This window comes from Oncorhynchus gorbuscha, linkage group LG10 (genome assembly GCF_021184085.1).
Source record: "Oncorhynchus gorbuscha isolate QuinsamMale2020 ecotype Even-year linkage group LG10, OgorEven_v1.0, whole genome shotgun sequence".
In the NCBI taxonomy this organism is placed as follows: Eukaryota; Metazoa; Chordata; class Actinopteri; order Salmoniformes; family Salmonidae; genus Oncorhynchus; species Oncorhynchus gorbuscha.
In genome coordinates this window covers 28,231,702-28,248,088 of record NC_060182.1, presented here as the reverse complement: position 1 = coordinate 28,248,088, position 16,387 = coordinate 28,231,702, and the positions used below count along the sequence as shown (strand labels likewise).

General features: G+C 42.3%; 2 protein-coding genes across 8 annotated transcripts in view; one reads left to right on the top strand and one right to left on the bottom strand.

Annotated features, from left to right (window-relative positions):
- The first annotated feature begins 186 nt into the window (after window positions 1-186).
- Window positions 187-8,220, top strand: LOC124045827 (probable pleckstrin homology domain-containing family N member 1). 2 transcript variants are annotated; one of them, XM_046365509.1, is made up of 11 exons: window positions 187-611; window positions 3,442-3,541; window positions 4,002-4,145; window positions 4,269-4,355; window positions 4,483-4,561; window positions 4,735-4,871; window positions 5,913-6,059; window positions 6,895-6,981; window positions 7,206-7,281; window positions 7,459-7,535; window positions 7,720-8,220. In XM_046365509.1, the coding sequence occupies exons 1-11, from the start codon at window positions 517-519 to the stop codon at window positions 7,795-7,797; spliced, it is 1,107 nt and encodes a 368-aa protein (XP_046221465.1). In that variant the 5' UTR covers window positions 187-516; the 3' UTR covers window positions 7,798-8,220. The 2 variants fall into 2 exon arrangements, with proteins under 2 accessions (XP_046221465.1, XP_046221464.1); XM_046365508.1 differs by having other exon boundaries at window positions 188-611; window positions 7,798-8,220.
- Window positions 8,221-10,650: 2,430 nt separating this feature from the next.
- The window catches only part of arhgef19 (Rho guanine nucleotide exchange factor (GEF) 19), a 44,963-nt gene continuing 39,226 nt past the window's right edge, over window positions 10,651-16,387 (bottom strand). For all 6 annotated transcript variants that reach the window (XM_046365505.1, XM_046365501.1, XM_046365506.1 and 3 more), the window contains one exon: window positions 10,651-11,896. In XM_046365505.1, the coding sequence (XP_046221461.1) occupies window positions 11,739-11,896 (158 nt within the window). In that variant the 3' untranslated portion in view covers window positions 10,651-11,738. The remainder of the gene's footprint in view (window positions 11,897-16,387) is intronic.

Sequence of the window (16,387 nt, the reverse complement as noted above, 5' to 3'; positions counted from 1 at the left end):
TCTCAATGGCTCTGCCATCAATTGCTTCATCTGCATGTTTCTCCAAAGGGAAAGCAGACAGGCTTCGGAAGAACTCAAACTTGCTCTGTGACACCGTCAAAGTGAAAAGGCCACTGAGGAAGTTGCATGGCTCTCTGCGTGCAAACTGACAGGAAGGAAGAGTGAGTGCAGTGTGACGCTGCTCACAGCTTTTTGCTTCTTGACTCAACTCATCTCAGAAGCTTTGCCACCTTTTTCTTGATATTTCAGGGATAGTGATATTGTGTTTTAGAAGAAATTGAGAACTGAGAAGTTAAGCGACATAGCCCTCCCTTCCCTCTGCACTGTGCCGGTCCTCTTTCCCCCCCCCCGCCTCCCTCTCTCTACATATCCTCCGTCTGGTCTTAGCTGTGGGGATGAATGCAGACGGAGACAGATGGTACAGTATAGTTAGTGTACTAGGAACTGAGGGTGAAGGAAAGAGTTCTGTGTCTCGCTGGACTGGACTAGGCTGAGAGAGGAGAGTGCTACCTGGTCATGGGATGCTGTAGTGTGACTCAGAGAGGAGCGCATTCCGGGATTGACGATGTGGGCCCTGACGAGATCGAGCTCCTGGAGATTGACAACTCAGGGTGAGTCTTATTTTGTTAACAGAAGAACATGAACCCTATCAATCCCTCATGGGAGTGGTCTGTTTGAGTTTGATAGACTGCCATTCGGCTTTTTACATCCTCACAATCCCATTTGAATTTGATTCAGAAACATAAACGGCAGGTAGCCTAGCGGTAAAGAGAGGTTAAGAGTGTTGGGCCAGTAACAGAAAGGTCGCTGGGTTTGAATCCCTGAGATGACTAAGTGAACAATCTGTCCATGTGCCCTTGAGCAAGCCACTTAACCCAGTTGCTCCTGTAAGTCTCTCTGGATAAGAACATCTGCTAAATGATGTAAATGTAATGACTGTGGAGAGTTTAAATATGTTGATGACACATGACAGCATCTAAGACTATCAAGCATGGTCACAACCGAATAGATACGCTTCACAATATCAACTTCTCTGAATCTAGATAAAACAAGCAGTAAAATACTGAGCCTCTTGGCTTTGTAAGAAAGTTTGAGGCAATATTTTATTGACCAATGAAACATAATGCATCTGTGTCATTTTCATTTACACACAAAAGCACATACAGAGTCAGAACGCTAGTTTGGAGACATAAACGTTAGACATAAACATACTGATCCTCACTGAAGCGGCACTGATGTGATTAGGACATGAGCGGCCGGTGATATTGTCTCCCTAATTAGCAGACAATGCTACCGCTCGTCTCTCCCTCCTGTCCAGTCTGGTCTAACACTGGCCAGGCCTCTAAATCCCGTCATGTGGGGAGTGGGGGAAACGAGAAGCTAATCACAATAGCAGCTCACAGACTTCACGTGCCCAAACTGTGAGAAGACAAGGGATCAGCCACAAGCAACACATACTGTGCACACGCGCGAGGATGCTTGTCCGCGCACACACATTGACGCACTTATGAATGTATGTATGTATATATATATATATACACACACACACACACACACACACACACACACACACACACACACACACACACACACACACACACACACACACACACACACACACACACACACACACACACACACACACACACACACACACACACACACACACACACACACACACACACACACACACACACACACACACACACACACAAGCATGAATAGGTTCACACACACTGCATTCAAACAGTGCATACACACACACAAAGGGACACATGCACACACAGAGACAGACACTCAAGCACAAACACAGAGGTGACAGAACTGTTGACACACATAGGGAATGGTTTAGGGGTATGTAGCTACTGTATTACTACCAGATAAATGGGTGTATGTGGGCAACAAGTCTTTATGTGAGGGGGTCAGATGGTGGGTGTCTGCTCCACACTTTAATCTGCTTATGTCTGGACACTGTTGGGTGAAGGGGGCTCAGGCAACATGGCTGGCTTGTAAATGAGGTGGGCAAATTGGTCTACAGTTCTATGAGATGTTACAGTAGTGTGGGATAAATGGGAGATATAAACATCTTTGTGAGAAGGTTTTGTGGTTAATGTTACTGCTGATATACAGTGCCATCAGAAAGTATTCAGACCCCTTGACCTTTTCCACATTTTGTTACATTACAGCCTTATTCTAAAATGGACTTTAAAAAAATCCTTAGCAATCTACACACAATACCCCATAATGACTAAGCGAAAACAGTAAAAAAAAACATTTGATCAAATGTATAAATAAAAAAATAAAATCAGAAATACCTTATTTACGTAAGTATTCAGACCCTTTACTATGAGACTAGAAATTGAGCTCAGGTGCATCCTGTTTCCATTGATCATCCTTGAGATGTTTCTACAACTTGATTTGAGTCCACCTGTGGTAAATTCAATTGATTGGACATGATTTGGAAAGGCACACAACTGTATATATAAAGTTCCACAGTTGATAGTTCATGTCAGAGCAAAATCCAAGTCATTAGGTCGAAGGAATTGTCCGTAGAGCTCTGAGACTGGATTGTGTTGTGTCGAGGCACAGATGTGGGAAGGGCACCAAAAAATATCAGCAACATTGAAGGTCCCCATTTTTAAATGGAAGAATTTTGAAACAACCAAGATTCTTCCTACAGCTGTCCGCCCAGCCAAACTGAGCAATCGGGGGTAGAAGCACCTTGGTCAGGGAGGTGATCAAGAACCCGATGGTCACTCTGACAGAGCTCCAGAGTTCTTCTGTGGAGATGGGAAAAACCTCCAGAAGGACAATCATCTCTGCAGCACTCCACCAATCAGGCCTTTATGTTAGAGTGACCAGACAGAATCCACATGACAGCCTGATTGGAGTTTGCCGAAAGGCACCTTAAGACTCTCAGACCATGAGAAACAACATTCTCTGGTCTGATGAAACCAAGATTGAACTCTTTGGCCTGAATGTCAAGCGTCACGTCTGGAGAAAACCTGGCACCATCCCTACGGGGAAGCATGGTGGGGCAGCATCATGCTGTGAGGATGTTTTTCAATGGCAGGGACTGGGAGACTAGTCAGGATCGAGGCACAGAAGAACAGAGCAAAGTACAGAGAGATCCACGGGTGTGCCAAGCTTGTAGCGTCATACGCAAGAGGACTCGATGCTGTAATCGCTGCCAAAGGTGCTTCAACAAAGTACTGAGTAAAGGGTCTGAATACTTATGTAAATGTAATATTTATGTTTTTTTTTGCAAACATTTCTAATAAAACCTGTTTTTGCTTTGTTATTATGGGGTATTGTGTGTAGATTGATGAGGGGAAAATACGACTTAATCAATTTTCGAATAAGGCTGCATCGTAACAAAATGTGGAAAAAGTCAAGGGGTCTGAATACTTTCCGAAGGCATGGATATTATTAATGTTTCAGGATATGGAGTCTAGGAGAGAGCAGGCTTCAGCTCTCCGTGAGGAATGGAAACGATGGTCCACCCTCTCGCTACCCTTCAGTGAGACACCTCAACCAGGAGGTCAGTGGAGGATGAAAGTGTGTGTGTGTGTGTGTGTGTGTGTGTGTGTGTGTGTGTGTGTGTGTGTGTGTGTGTGTGTGTGTGTGTGTGTGTGTGTGTGTGTGTGTGTGTGTGTGTGTGTGTGTGTGTGTGTGTGTGTGTGTGTGTGTGTGTGTGTGTGTGTGTGAGAGAGAGAGAGAGAGAGCGAGAGTGGCCCTCTGTATGAATATGACACTAAGATACAGAAATTGAAAAGGTTCTGCCATGCACTTATCACACAGGAAACAACAGTGTGTCACACCCTTCGAGTGCACATATTGGCACCTGCAAGTGTGAATGCATGGTGTCAATGGTGCATCAACATACTATTTTATGTCAAAGTTGTTATATCACATTAATGATAAAGGGATACTCATGTATACTAATGTAAACTCCTCACAACATCTAATTTCAAATGAAGTATTCTATTCTATTCCCCTAGGTTGTGCTATGGGGCAGGAGCAGAGAGGAGCTACACCACAGAATCTACAACCAGCCCATCCGTGACTGGGAGGGCCAACCTACACACATGTATGGAGAGATAGTACACTCCTCCCTGGTGTCTCTCCACAACAGCTACACACAGGTAACATCTCACTACACCATGCTCAGATAGACTGTAGAGATCAATCATCACTCACTGTCTATGTCCTGACTCTAGTACTGCTATATTGATGTTCTGTTCATGTGTTTGTTTATATTCCTATAGGAGACACGTGAACACTATCTGGTGCTGTTCTCCTTCCACTTGTTGATCCTATCTCTGGACCACTCTCACCATGATTTTATCTATGAGGTTGGTTCCGTTACAAATGGGGAAATACTGTAACGACACTGTGCAGATGCATGTTGAACATTTAACTTGAATGTAAAATGTGTTCACCTAAGGCCAGCTAGTCAATGTGTTGCTTCTTCTTTTTCAGGGCATGCTGCCTCTCTCTGGACTGTCTTTCCAAGCCACTTCACTAGCCTCCAACTCGCAAACCATGTTCCAGATCAGTGGTGAGTTCTATTATGATTGTGCAGAGAGTTCATTAAAGCATAAATAGACAAGGGTATATGATTTATTGTGGTTTATCATGGCTGTGCTACGGTCATAGGTATGATGCAAAGCCAACAGTAAATGGTTTAATTATTGTATTGTAACACGGCTACCATCTCCCTCCCCATTCGAGGTCCAATGGTGGACTCCAAAGTATTCACCTGTGCCAGTGCAGCAGAGATGAACAAATGGATACACCACATGGAGGAGAGGAAATACAAATCCATGAGCCAACTGCTAAGCCCCTCCCACTGTGCACTGTCTTACCTGGTAATTCAATCAACATAAGAACCACACCCGTATATAGTAAATGACAGATCCTAAACAGATGTCATTGCAAAATGTTAAACTGTCTGAACAATTGTGAGGTTCACTTTGCTTGATCACAACTTGAACATCTAATAGCACATATGAATAGCACATATTACATACAGTTGAAATCGGAAGTTTACATACACTTAGGTTGGAGTCATTAAAAATCATTTTTCAACCACTCCACAAATTTCTTGTTAAAACAAACTATAGTTTTGGCAAGTCGGTTAGGACATCTACTTTGTGCATGACACAAGTCATTTTTCCAACAATTGTTTACAGACAGATTATTTCACTTATAATTCACTGTATCACAATTCCAGTGGGTCAGAAGTTTCCATACACTAAGTTAACTGTGTCTTTAAACAGCTTGGAAAATTCCAGAAAATTATGTCATGGCTTTAGAAGTTTCTAATAGGCTAATTGACATCATTTGAGTCAATTGGAGGTGTACCTGTGGATGTATTTCAAGGCCTAACTTCAAACGTAGCTTGACATCATGGGAAAATCCAAATAAATCAGCCAAGACCTCCACATTCTGGTTCATCCTTGGGAGCAATTTCCAAACGCCTGAAGATACCCCTCATCTGTACACAAGTATAAATACCATGGGACCACGCAGCTGTCATACCGCTCAGGAAGGAGACGCATTCTGTCAAATTCTTATTTTCAATGACGGCCTAGGAACTGTTGGTTAACTGCCTTGTTCAGGGGCAGAACAACAGATTTTTACCATGTCAGCTCGGGGATTCGATCTTGCAACCTTTCGGTTACTATAAAGTGGTGATCCTAACAGGGAATTTTTACAAGGATTACATGTCAGGAATTGTGGAAAAACTCAGTTTAAATGTATTTGGCTAAGGTGTATGTAAACTTCCGACTTCAACTATATATTACACTAATGAGCTAAATGCATCATCATAAAAGGACATTTGCTGCAAATAATTATGGCGAAACTCTCCAAATATGAAGCTACGTTTCTGTTGTCACTTACTGTAGGTACCCTGCGATGAGATCTGGAAGAAAGAGGAACTGAAAACGTATTTACTGCAAGCCCCAATTCAGCAGTGGGAAGGGGCCCCCATCCAGCACATGGGCCAGCCTGTATACATATCCATGGTCCACATCATCAACACACAGAGACAGGTACACAACCCGCACTGTAACTTATGTACTCACCAGTACTCTAAAGTCCATTTTAAGTGGTCTTGATAGCTTGATAGCTGTCATGTTAGACATGCTAAACGATTCAAATAGGCATGCATGTTGTACTGGAATGAAAAAGGCAAAACTATGTGGATGGAAATGGTGGCAAAATTACCCCAAAAATCTGAAATCCCTCTTATCTCCAACAAAAAGATCAACATCTGCTAAAGATCTCAATAGCTAGGTAGGTGAATCTAGCTATCCACAATGTCCAGAGATAGAACAAAAATCACAATTCCATCAAAAATAGCACCACTGCTGCCACCAGTGTAACTTTAGGGGCCGCATACAGTTGGATGGATGACCTCCTTTAAGCAACAAAGAGTGGACGGAGACAGATTACTATTTAGGCAGACCCAATTGAATACCATTAGCCAAAACTCAGAAACTGTCTGTCACTTCCTGTTTCAATAAAGCTATTACAATACAAGTAATGCATTGGTCAATCAAATAACAGATCATAAAATCCCAGGTAAATAATTAATGACATATTTCCAGAATTAGGTAAACACACAGGTATGTTCTAAAACAGATTCAACACATGCTATACATGCCATGCAAAGGAATCAAATACTCAGACAATACTTCATCACTAGTATCTGCTACATAAAAAAATTGAAATAATGCTAATGCTAATAAATATGCTAATCAACCAATAATGATCATAGGCCTAATAATAATACTTGATTATGCTAATATTAGAATGCTAATGATAATTATAATAGTGGACTTCAGATCAAATGAACAGTGTGATAATGTTAAAACATTCTTGCAGGGACTCCATCAGCAACTTCTAGTACTCTTCCCTCAAGATGTCCTCCTGCTCTCTGTGGATAACAAGAGCCTCAGTGTCATATATGAGGTACAGTCAAATTATGTTCTCTAGGAAACAATTTCACTGGAACTGCTACAATAGGAACCTGGTGACCTTACCAAGTTTGCCAATTGTCGCTATAGAGTAGATGTTGGTGTGATATACTATGATGTACAGTTTAGAAGATGTTGTAAAATATAGAGGTGATCCAATACTAACCTTTCTCAATTCAAGATAAATGGCACTTCAACCTGTATTTCATAACACTTTAGGGTAGATTGCCTCGGAAAAGCATCACAGCCGTGGAGAGGTCAGCATTACCTGGGAGGCTGGAGTTCGAGTTAGCAGGTTAAATACAAAACAGACATAATGTCATTCTGCTCTAACTGTTTATATAATGAGGGAAATTGACTGTAAATTGACCCTCCAAACTGCAAAGAGATATGTTTCAATTCCACTGTGTCAGGTGTTGCTGTATGTATTGGTGAAAAACACTGTACTTCTATTGTAAATTGTGTGGCTCAGGTGAACTGATTGAGCCGCTGCAGGTATCTTGCACCTGTCCTGAAGAATATCAGAACTGGATCTTCCAGCTACAACAGGTAAAGTACCATTACAGTCCCGTTAAAAAGGGAAAAGATGGAACAAAACAAACGGATCGGGAAAACTGTGTGGCTAGCCTTTTGCCTGTTTCCATTGATTCCAATTGAGCCATACATGTACATCTATTTTGTGAAGATGCAGGATGTTAAAAATAAGTTATTTTGTCTTGAACGTTTTTTACAGAAAAAAAAGAAAATGAGAGACAAGTCCCAAAAAGTAGTTGCAGAACAACTCAGTAGTGTTTATTTCTTTTCTCAATAGCCGGAAAAAAAACTCCAAGCTACCTCAAACCACCCGGCTCCACCTCTCATACCAAAAAAACAAAGGAGCAGAAAGGAGTCCCAGGAACAAATGATAATTGCACATTAATGAGACTAACTGACCAATGGCCTCACAATATAGAAGACTCATGCCTCTTTTCATTAATAGACACTATTTGTAGAAAGTATTCATTCCCCTTGACTTATTCCACATTTTGTTGTGTTAAAGCCTGAATTCAAAGTTGATTAAACTTATATTTTTTTCTCACCAATCTACATAAAATAGCTCATAATTGTGTGAAAACATGTTTTTCGAAATGTTTGCAAATTTACTGGAAATGAAATACAGAAATATCTAATTTACATAAGCATTCACATAAGCATAAGCATTCACACCCCTGAGTCAATACATGTTGGAATCACCTTAGGCAGCTATTACAGCTGTGAGTCTCTCTGGGTAAGTCTCTAAGCGTTTCGACACATTGATTGTATTATTTTATTTTATTTTAATTTAAGCTCTGTCAAAGTAGTTGTTGATCATTGCTAGACAGCCATTTTCAAGTATTGCCATAGATTTTCAAGCCAATTAGTCAAAATTGTAACTAGGCCACTAAGGAACATTCAATGTCATCTTGGTAAGCAACTCCAGTGTATATTTGACCTTATCTTTTAGGTTATTGTCCTGCTGAAAGGTGAATTTGTCTCCCAGTGTTTGTTGGAAAGCAGACTGAACCAGGTTTTCCTCTATGATTTTGCCTGTGCTTAGCTCTATTCCATTTATTTTTTATCCTAAACAACTCCCTAGTCCTTGCCGATGACAAGCACACTCAATAACATGATGCAGCCACCACCATGCTTGAAAATATGAAGAGTGGTACTTAGTGATGTGTTGAATTTGGCCCAAATATAACACTTTGGATTCAGGACATAAAATGTATTTCTTTGCCAAATGTTTCGCAGTTTTACTTTAGTGCCTTGTTGCAAAAATATTTTTATTCTGTACAGGCTTCTTTATTTTCACTCTGTCATTTAGGTTATTATTGTGGAGTAACTACAATGTTGTTGATCCTTTCTCAGTTTTCTCCCATCACAGCCATTAAACTCTAACTGTTTTAAAGTCACAATTGGCCTCATGCTGAAATCCCTGTGTGGTTTCCTTCCTCTCTGGCAACTGACTTCTACACCTGCATTACTTGCTGTTTGGGGTTTTAGGCTGGGTTTCTGTCCAGCACTTTGACATCAACTTATGTAAGAAGGGCTTTATAAATACATTTGATTGATTGACTTAGGAAGGACGCCTGTATCTTTGTATTGATATATCATCCAAAGTGTAATTAACCCTTCTCCTACAATTTACATGGCCCTGTGGAAATCAAATTAACAATAAAAAATGTATTTCAAAATCCGTCTGTTTAAGCTAGGGCTTTGTCTCAATCCACTGTATCTGCCAATATAGCCCTTCCGCATATGCGGTAAAAGGTGGCAGAGCTAGAGCGGTGTTTGTCAGACCATAAGACATCCGGAAAATCTGTCTTCTCGAGAAAAGGTCTAAAGCGTCCGAAAGGTTAGGCCTACAAACTATTATGAAAGATGAGACTCTCACGCTGATGTTCTCTGTATGGCTCTAAGATCTGCACAAGCTTCACAGGTCTCGTCTGAAGTCGGTAAAGCCTCTTCTGCCAACTTCTGTCTGCACACTAATATGACCCCTCTGTAGGACGCCCACAAGCCTCACAAGACTCCTCTGAAGGTCCCCGGTACCAATTGTTTCCTGAGCTTTCTTATATCTCTCAGATATAGGGCAGACACTTAAAGAACAAACTTCCTTTTTATATATTTGTTTTACTATCTGTTCCATGTAATGAATCTGTTATTCAATGCGTTTCTATGGGCTAATAACAGTAACAACAAATTCAATGTGTCATCTAATAATTTTTGTATATATTTTTTTATACCTTTAAGGGGTCTTAAAATTCTAAATCAAATACTGTAATGATCCTTGGTATGACCATCTTTAAAAAATTCCATAAGTTAGCTTAGTAGAACCCCCCTTACCCCAGCCTAGACAGGGCTTAGAGTCTCTTAACTCTCTAGAGGGTTAATAACTTCACCATGCTGAAAAGGATATTCAATGTCTGCTTTTTTTTACATCTATTAATAGGTGGACTTCTTTGCGAGGCATTGAAAAACCTCCCTTGTCTTTGTGTTTGAATCTGTGTTTTAAATTCACTGCTCGTCTGAGGGACCTTACAGATAATTGTATGTGTGGGGTACAGAGATGAGGTAGTCATTTAAAAATCATATTAAACACTATTATTGCACACAAAGTGAGTCCATACAACTTATTTGACCTGTTAAGCAAATGTTCACTCCTGAACTTATTTAGGCTTGCCATAACAAAGTCATGGAATCCTTATTGACTCAAGACATTTCAGCTCTTCATTTTTAATTAATTTTCAAAATTTTATAAAACATAATTCCACTTTGTCATTATGGGGTATTGTGTGTAGGCCAGTGAAACAAAATCTCCATTTAATCCATTTTAAATTCAGACTGTAACAACCAAATGTGGAAAAAGTCAAGGGTGTGAATACTTTCTGAAGGCACTGTATATGTATATATTATTCAGTCTGGTCCAATGAAATTAAGAGATTCTGGTGAACATTCTTCTGCTGTAGACTACTGTCTGTTGTACTCTGCTTCACTAGTGACTGTGATAGCAATGAATAGGCTAAATAGGGAGTTTATTTTTAATGAACTGATTGTACAATATTTTTCATAGAATCTCTGTGAACCAAAATAAAAAATCTAGTGCTGTTCATGACCTTTTCCATATTTTCTGTTATGATTGTTCTTGAAATGTACGGACTCAATAAAAGGTAACTAGATACCTTTCCCAAATTGTGTTCTTATTATGTACAATACTTATATGTACAGTACAAGTAACTCAAACTTTATGTCATGGTCACAAACATTCAGGCTTCACCTACATATTATTATATGAAACAATTTCAGCAGTGGTCTTATAAAACACTGAATAGTATGTGCATTTATTTCAGGGGTAAAACATTTAAAGTATTATGTTCAGAACCAGAAATCTCAAGTAGCGCATGTATTATAAGTTCTAAGATTTGTTAAAATGGTATGGCATATTTTTGGCAGACCCTGGCCCTCATAAATTACAGTCATAATAGTAAATGAGCCATTACTCATTTAAACAAGTGCATCTACACTATGTAAATGTACATCATTATCTCCATAGAGAATAACCAGCTATAGGAGCATAAACAAATACACAACACCAAACATTTAAATTAGCACTAACAACTTTTTTTTTTAACTATATTTTAAAAATATTTAATGTGTCACTGGAATGGTGAACATCTGCATGTAGATGGTAGTAGTGGTTGGTCAATAATATAATGTGCTACTGTCTTAATTTTTGTCTACGCGTAAACAACTCTTATTGTCAATAGGGTGTAACTAGCAGTGAAAGTCAAAAGACAGGGAAGATGCACAAACACTGTAGTTCTTAATGTTTTGTTGAATGTGATGTCTGAAATTATGTTTATTCCTATTACAGTGCTTGGGGGCAAAGACAAATGCTTGGTTTCTGATACAGTATTTCCATAGTTGTGTTACAGTAGTTGTACTGTATATGCAGTCATAGCAAGCATGAGTGAAAGAAAATTACTGCTATGCAGCTGGATAACCATATTTCTTAAGAATATTGCTTATGCTCGAGCTATGCCAAAAATGATGTCCTTATGAGCACCTGCAGACTAAATAAAACTCCCACATCCAGATAATCTAAAACTGCTCAGCTATTGTATAACTGGTGTTGCATAAAAGCTGGGTCTAATGGATACGAGTTGAGAGTTGCTGCCCTGTTTGATTGTACATTCCAAGTGTAAATGAAAACCTGCAGGATGGAAAGGACACTTAAAAGAGCTCCTCTTCCAGTTTCTGTGTGACACACTTAACGCGGATGTTTTCTCTGAGGTTGCGGAGACGCGCACTGCGACTTGTGATCTCCTCCACGTTGGTTTTGGGGAACCAGCCCCGCTCCCCGTCTGACAGCCGAATGCCCTCCACCCAGCCTGTGGATACACAATACACAACATCCTCAGCAAACAAAAATACACCTAGTGACATTATCACTTGTGGTGGTCTACTTGTGGTGGTCTACTTGTGGTGGTTTAAGACTCAAACTTTGGGTTTTACACATGATAGAAAACTGTTATGAACTACTAGGGTAAGGGAGAAAATGTAAAGGGTTTTTATTTTATTTTACTGAAGTTGCTGTTTAAAATTTATACTTATTTAAAAATAATAAACAACTATTTAACCTTTATTTAACCAGGTAAGCTAGTTGAGAACAAGTTCTCATTTGCAACTGCGACCTGGCCAAGATAAAGCATAGCAGTTCGACACATTCAACAACACAGAGTTACATGTGGAATGAACAAAACATACAGTCAATAATACAGTAGAAACAAGAAAACAAAGTCTATATACAGTGAGTGCAAATTAGGTCAAATAAGGGAGTTAAGGCAATAAATAGGCCATGGTGGCAAAGTAATTACAATATGGCAATTAAACACTGGAATGGTAGATGTGCAAAAGATGGATGTGCAAGTAGAGATACTGTGGTGCAAAAGGAGAAAATAAATAAATACAGTTTGGTGATGAGGTAGATAGATGGGCTGTATACAGATGGGCTATGAACAGGTGCAGTGATCTGTGAGCTGCTCTGACAGCTGGTTCTTAAAGCTAGTGAGGGAGATGGGAATCTCCAGCTTCAGTGATTTTTGCAGTTCGTTCCAGTCAGTGGCAGCAGAGAACTGGAAGGAAAGGCGACCAAAGGAGGAATCGGCTTTGGGGGTGACCAGTGAGATATACCTGCTGGAGAGTGTGCTACGAGTGGGTGCTGCTATGGTGACCAGCGAGCTGAGATAGGGCGGGGCTTTACCTAGCAGTGACTTGTAGATAACCTGTAGCCAGTGGGTTTGGCGACGAGTATGAAGCGAGGGCCAGCCAATTAGAGCGTATAGGTCGCAGTGGTGAGTAGTGTATGGGGCTTTGGTGGCAAAACGGATGGCACTGTGATAGACTACATCCAGTTTTCTGAGTAGAAAGTTGGAGGCTATTTTATAGATGACGAAGTCAAGGATCGGTAGGATGGTCAGTTTTACGAGGGTATGTTTGGCAGCATGAGTGAAGGAAGCTTTGTTGCGAAATAGGAAGCCGATTCTAGATTACATTTTTGATTGGAGATACTTAATGTGAGTCTGGAAGGAGAGTTTACAGTCTAGCCAGACACCTAGGTATTTGTAGTTATCCACGTATTCTAAGTCAGAGCCGTCCAGAGTAGTGATGCTGGATGGGCGGGCAGGTGCGGGCAATGATCGGTTGAATAGCATGCATTTAGTTTTATTTGCGTTTAAGAGCAGTTGGAGGCCCCGGAAGGAGAGTTGTATGGCATTGAAGCTCGTCTGGAGGTTAATTAACACAGTGTCCAAAGAAGGGCCAGAAGTATACAGAATGGTGTCGTCTACGTGGAGGTGGATCAGAGAATCACCCACCAGCAGCAAGCTGGGATGAGAACAGAGGAGGCTGGTAACCCAGACTACTCTGAAACGGAGATAACCCGGTAGCAGACGAAGGAAGCGAATTGTGAGCGTATTCTGCCCAGGGAGCTGTTCTGCCCAAGACGCAGGGTTTCTGAAAGAAAGGCTGCGTAGTATGCGACCAATCGTCTGATTGGCCCTCTCTGCTTGACCGTTAGACTGGGGATGAAACCCGGAAGAGAGACTGACGGACGCACCAATCAAACGACAGAACTCCCTCCAAAACTGTGACGTGAATTGCGGGCCTCTGTCTGAAACGGCGTCTAACGGGAGGCCATGAATTCTGAATACATTCTCAATAATGATTTGTGCCGTCTCCTTAGCGGAAGGAAGTTTAGCGAGGGGAATGAAATGTGCCGCCTTAGAGAACCTATCGACAACCGTAAGAATCACAGTCTTCCCCGCAGACAAAGGCAGACCGGTAATGAAGTCTAAGGCGATGTGAGACCATGGTCGAGAAGGAATGGGGAGCGGTCTGAGACGACCGGCAGGAGGAGAGTTACCCGACTTAGTCTGCGCGCAGTCCGAACAAGCAGCCACGAAACGGCGCGTGTCACGCTCCTGAGTCGGCCACCAAAAGCGCTGGCGAATAGACGCAAGAGTGCCTCGAACACCGGGATGACCAGCTAACTTGGCAGAGTGAGCCCACTGAAGAACAGCCAGACGAGTGGAAACAGGAACGAAAAGGAGGTTACTAGGACAAGCGCGCGCGACGCAGTGTGCGTGAGTGCTTGCTTAACCTGTCTTTCAATTCCCCAGACTGTTAACCCGACAACACGCCCATAAGGAAGAATCCCCTCGGGATCAGTAGAAGCCACAGAAGAACTAAACAGACGGGATAAGGCATCAGGCTTGGTGTTCTTGCTACCCGGACGGTAAGAAATCACAAACTCGAAACGAGCGAAAAACAACGCCCAACGAGCTTGACGGGCATTAAGTCGTTTGGCAGAACGGATGTACTCAAGGTTCTTATGGTCTGTCCAAACGACAAAAGGAACGGTCGCCCCCTCCAACCACTGTCGCCATTCGCCTAGGGCTAAGCGGATGGCGAGCAGTTCACGGTTACCCACATCATAGTTGCGCTCAGATGGCGACAGGCGATGAGAAAAATAAGCGCAAGGATGAACCTTATCGTCAGACTGGAAGCGCTGGGATAGAATGGCTCCCACGCCTACCTCTGAAGCGTCAACCTCGACAATGAATTGTCTAGTGACGTCAGGAGTAACGAGGATAGGAAGCGGACGTAAAGCGTTCTTTTAGAAGATCAAAAGCTCCCTGGGCGGAACCGGACCACTTAAAACACGTCTTGACAGAAGTAAGAGCTGTGAGAGGGGCAGCAACTTGACCGAAATTACGAATGAAACGCCGATAGAAATTAGCGAAACCTAAAAAGCGCTGCAACTCGACACGTGACCTTGGAGCGGGCCAATCACTGACAGCTTGGACCTTAGCGGAATCCATCTGAATGCCTTCAGCGGAAATAACGGAACCGAGAAAAGTAACGGAGGAGACATGAAAAGAGCACTTCTCAGCCTTTACGTAGAGACAATTCTCTAAAAGGCGCTGTAGAACACGTCGAACGTGCTGAACATGAATCTCGAGTGACGGAGAAAAAATCAGGATATCGTCAAGATAGACAAAAACAAAGATGTTCAGCATGTCTCTCAGAACATCATTAACTAATGCCTGAAAAACAGCTGGCGCATTGGCGAGACCGAACGGCAGAACCCGGTACTCAAAATGCCTAACGGAGTGTTAAACGCCGTTTTCCACTCGTCCCCCTCTCTGATGCGCACGAGATGGTAAGCGTTACGAAGGTCCAACTTAGTAAAGCACCTGGCTCCCTGCAGAATCTCGAAGGCTGATGACATAAGGGGAAGCGGATAACGATTCTTAACCGTTATGTCATTCAGCCCTCGATAATCACGCAGGGGCGCAGAGTACCGTCCTTCTTCTTAACAAAAAGAACCCCGCCCCGGCCGGAGAGGAAGAAGGCACTATGGTACCGGCGTCAAGAGACACAGACAAATAATCCTCGAGAGCCTTACGTTCGGGAGCCGACAGAGAGTATAGTCTACCTCGAGGAGGAGTGGTCCCCGGAAGGAGATCAATACTACAATCATACGACCGGTGAGGAGGAAGGGAGTTGGCTCGGGACCGACTGAAGACCGTGCGCAGATCATGATATTCCTCCGGCACTCCTGTCAAATCGCCAGGTTCCTCCTGAGAAGTAGGGACAGAAGAAACGGGAGGGATGGCAGACATTAAACACTTCACATGACAAGAAACGTTCCAGGATAGGATAGAATTACTAGACCAATTAATAGAAGGATTATGACATACTAGCCAGGGATGACCCAAAACAACAGGTGTAAACGGTGAACGGAAAATCAAAAAAGAAATAGTCTCACTGTGGTTACCAGATACTGTGAGGGTTAAAGGTAGTGTCTCAAATCTGATACTGGGAAGATGACTACCATCTAAGGCGAACATGGGCGTAGGCTTCTCTAACTCTCTGAAAGGAATGTCATGTTTCCGAACCCATGCTTCGTCCATGAAACAACCCTCAGCCCCAGAGTCTATCAAGGCACTACATGTAGCACCCGAACCGGTCCAGCGTAGATGGACCGACAAAAATAGTACAGGATTTTGATGGAGAGACTTGAGTAGTTGCGCTCACCTGTAGCCCTCCGCTTACAGATGAGCTCTGGCTTTACTGGACATGAATTAACAAAATGTCCAGCAACTCCGCAATAGAGGCACAGGCGGTTGGTGATCCTCCGTTCCCTCTCCTTAGTCGAGATGCGAATCCCTCCCAGCTGCATGGGCTCAGTCTCAGAGCCAGAGGAGGGAGATGGTTGCGATGCGGAGCAGGGAAACACCGTTGATGCGAGCTCTCTTCCACGAGCCCGGTGACGAAGATCTACCCGTCGTTCTATGCGGATGGCGAGAGCAATCAAA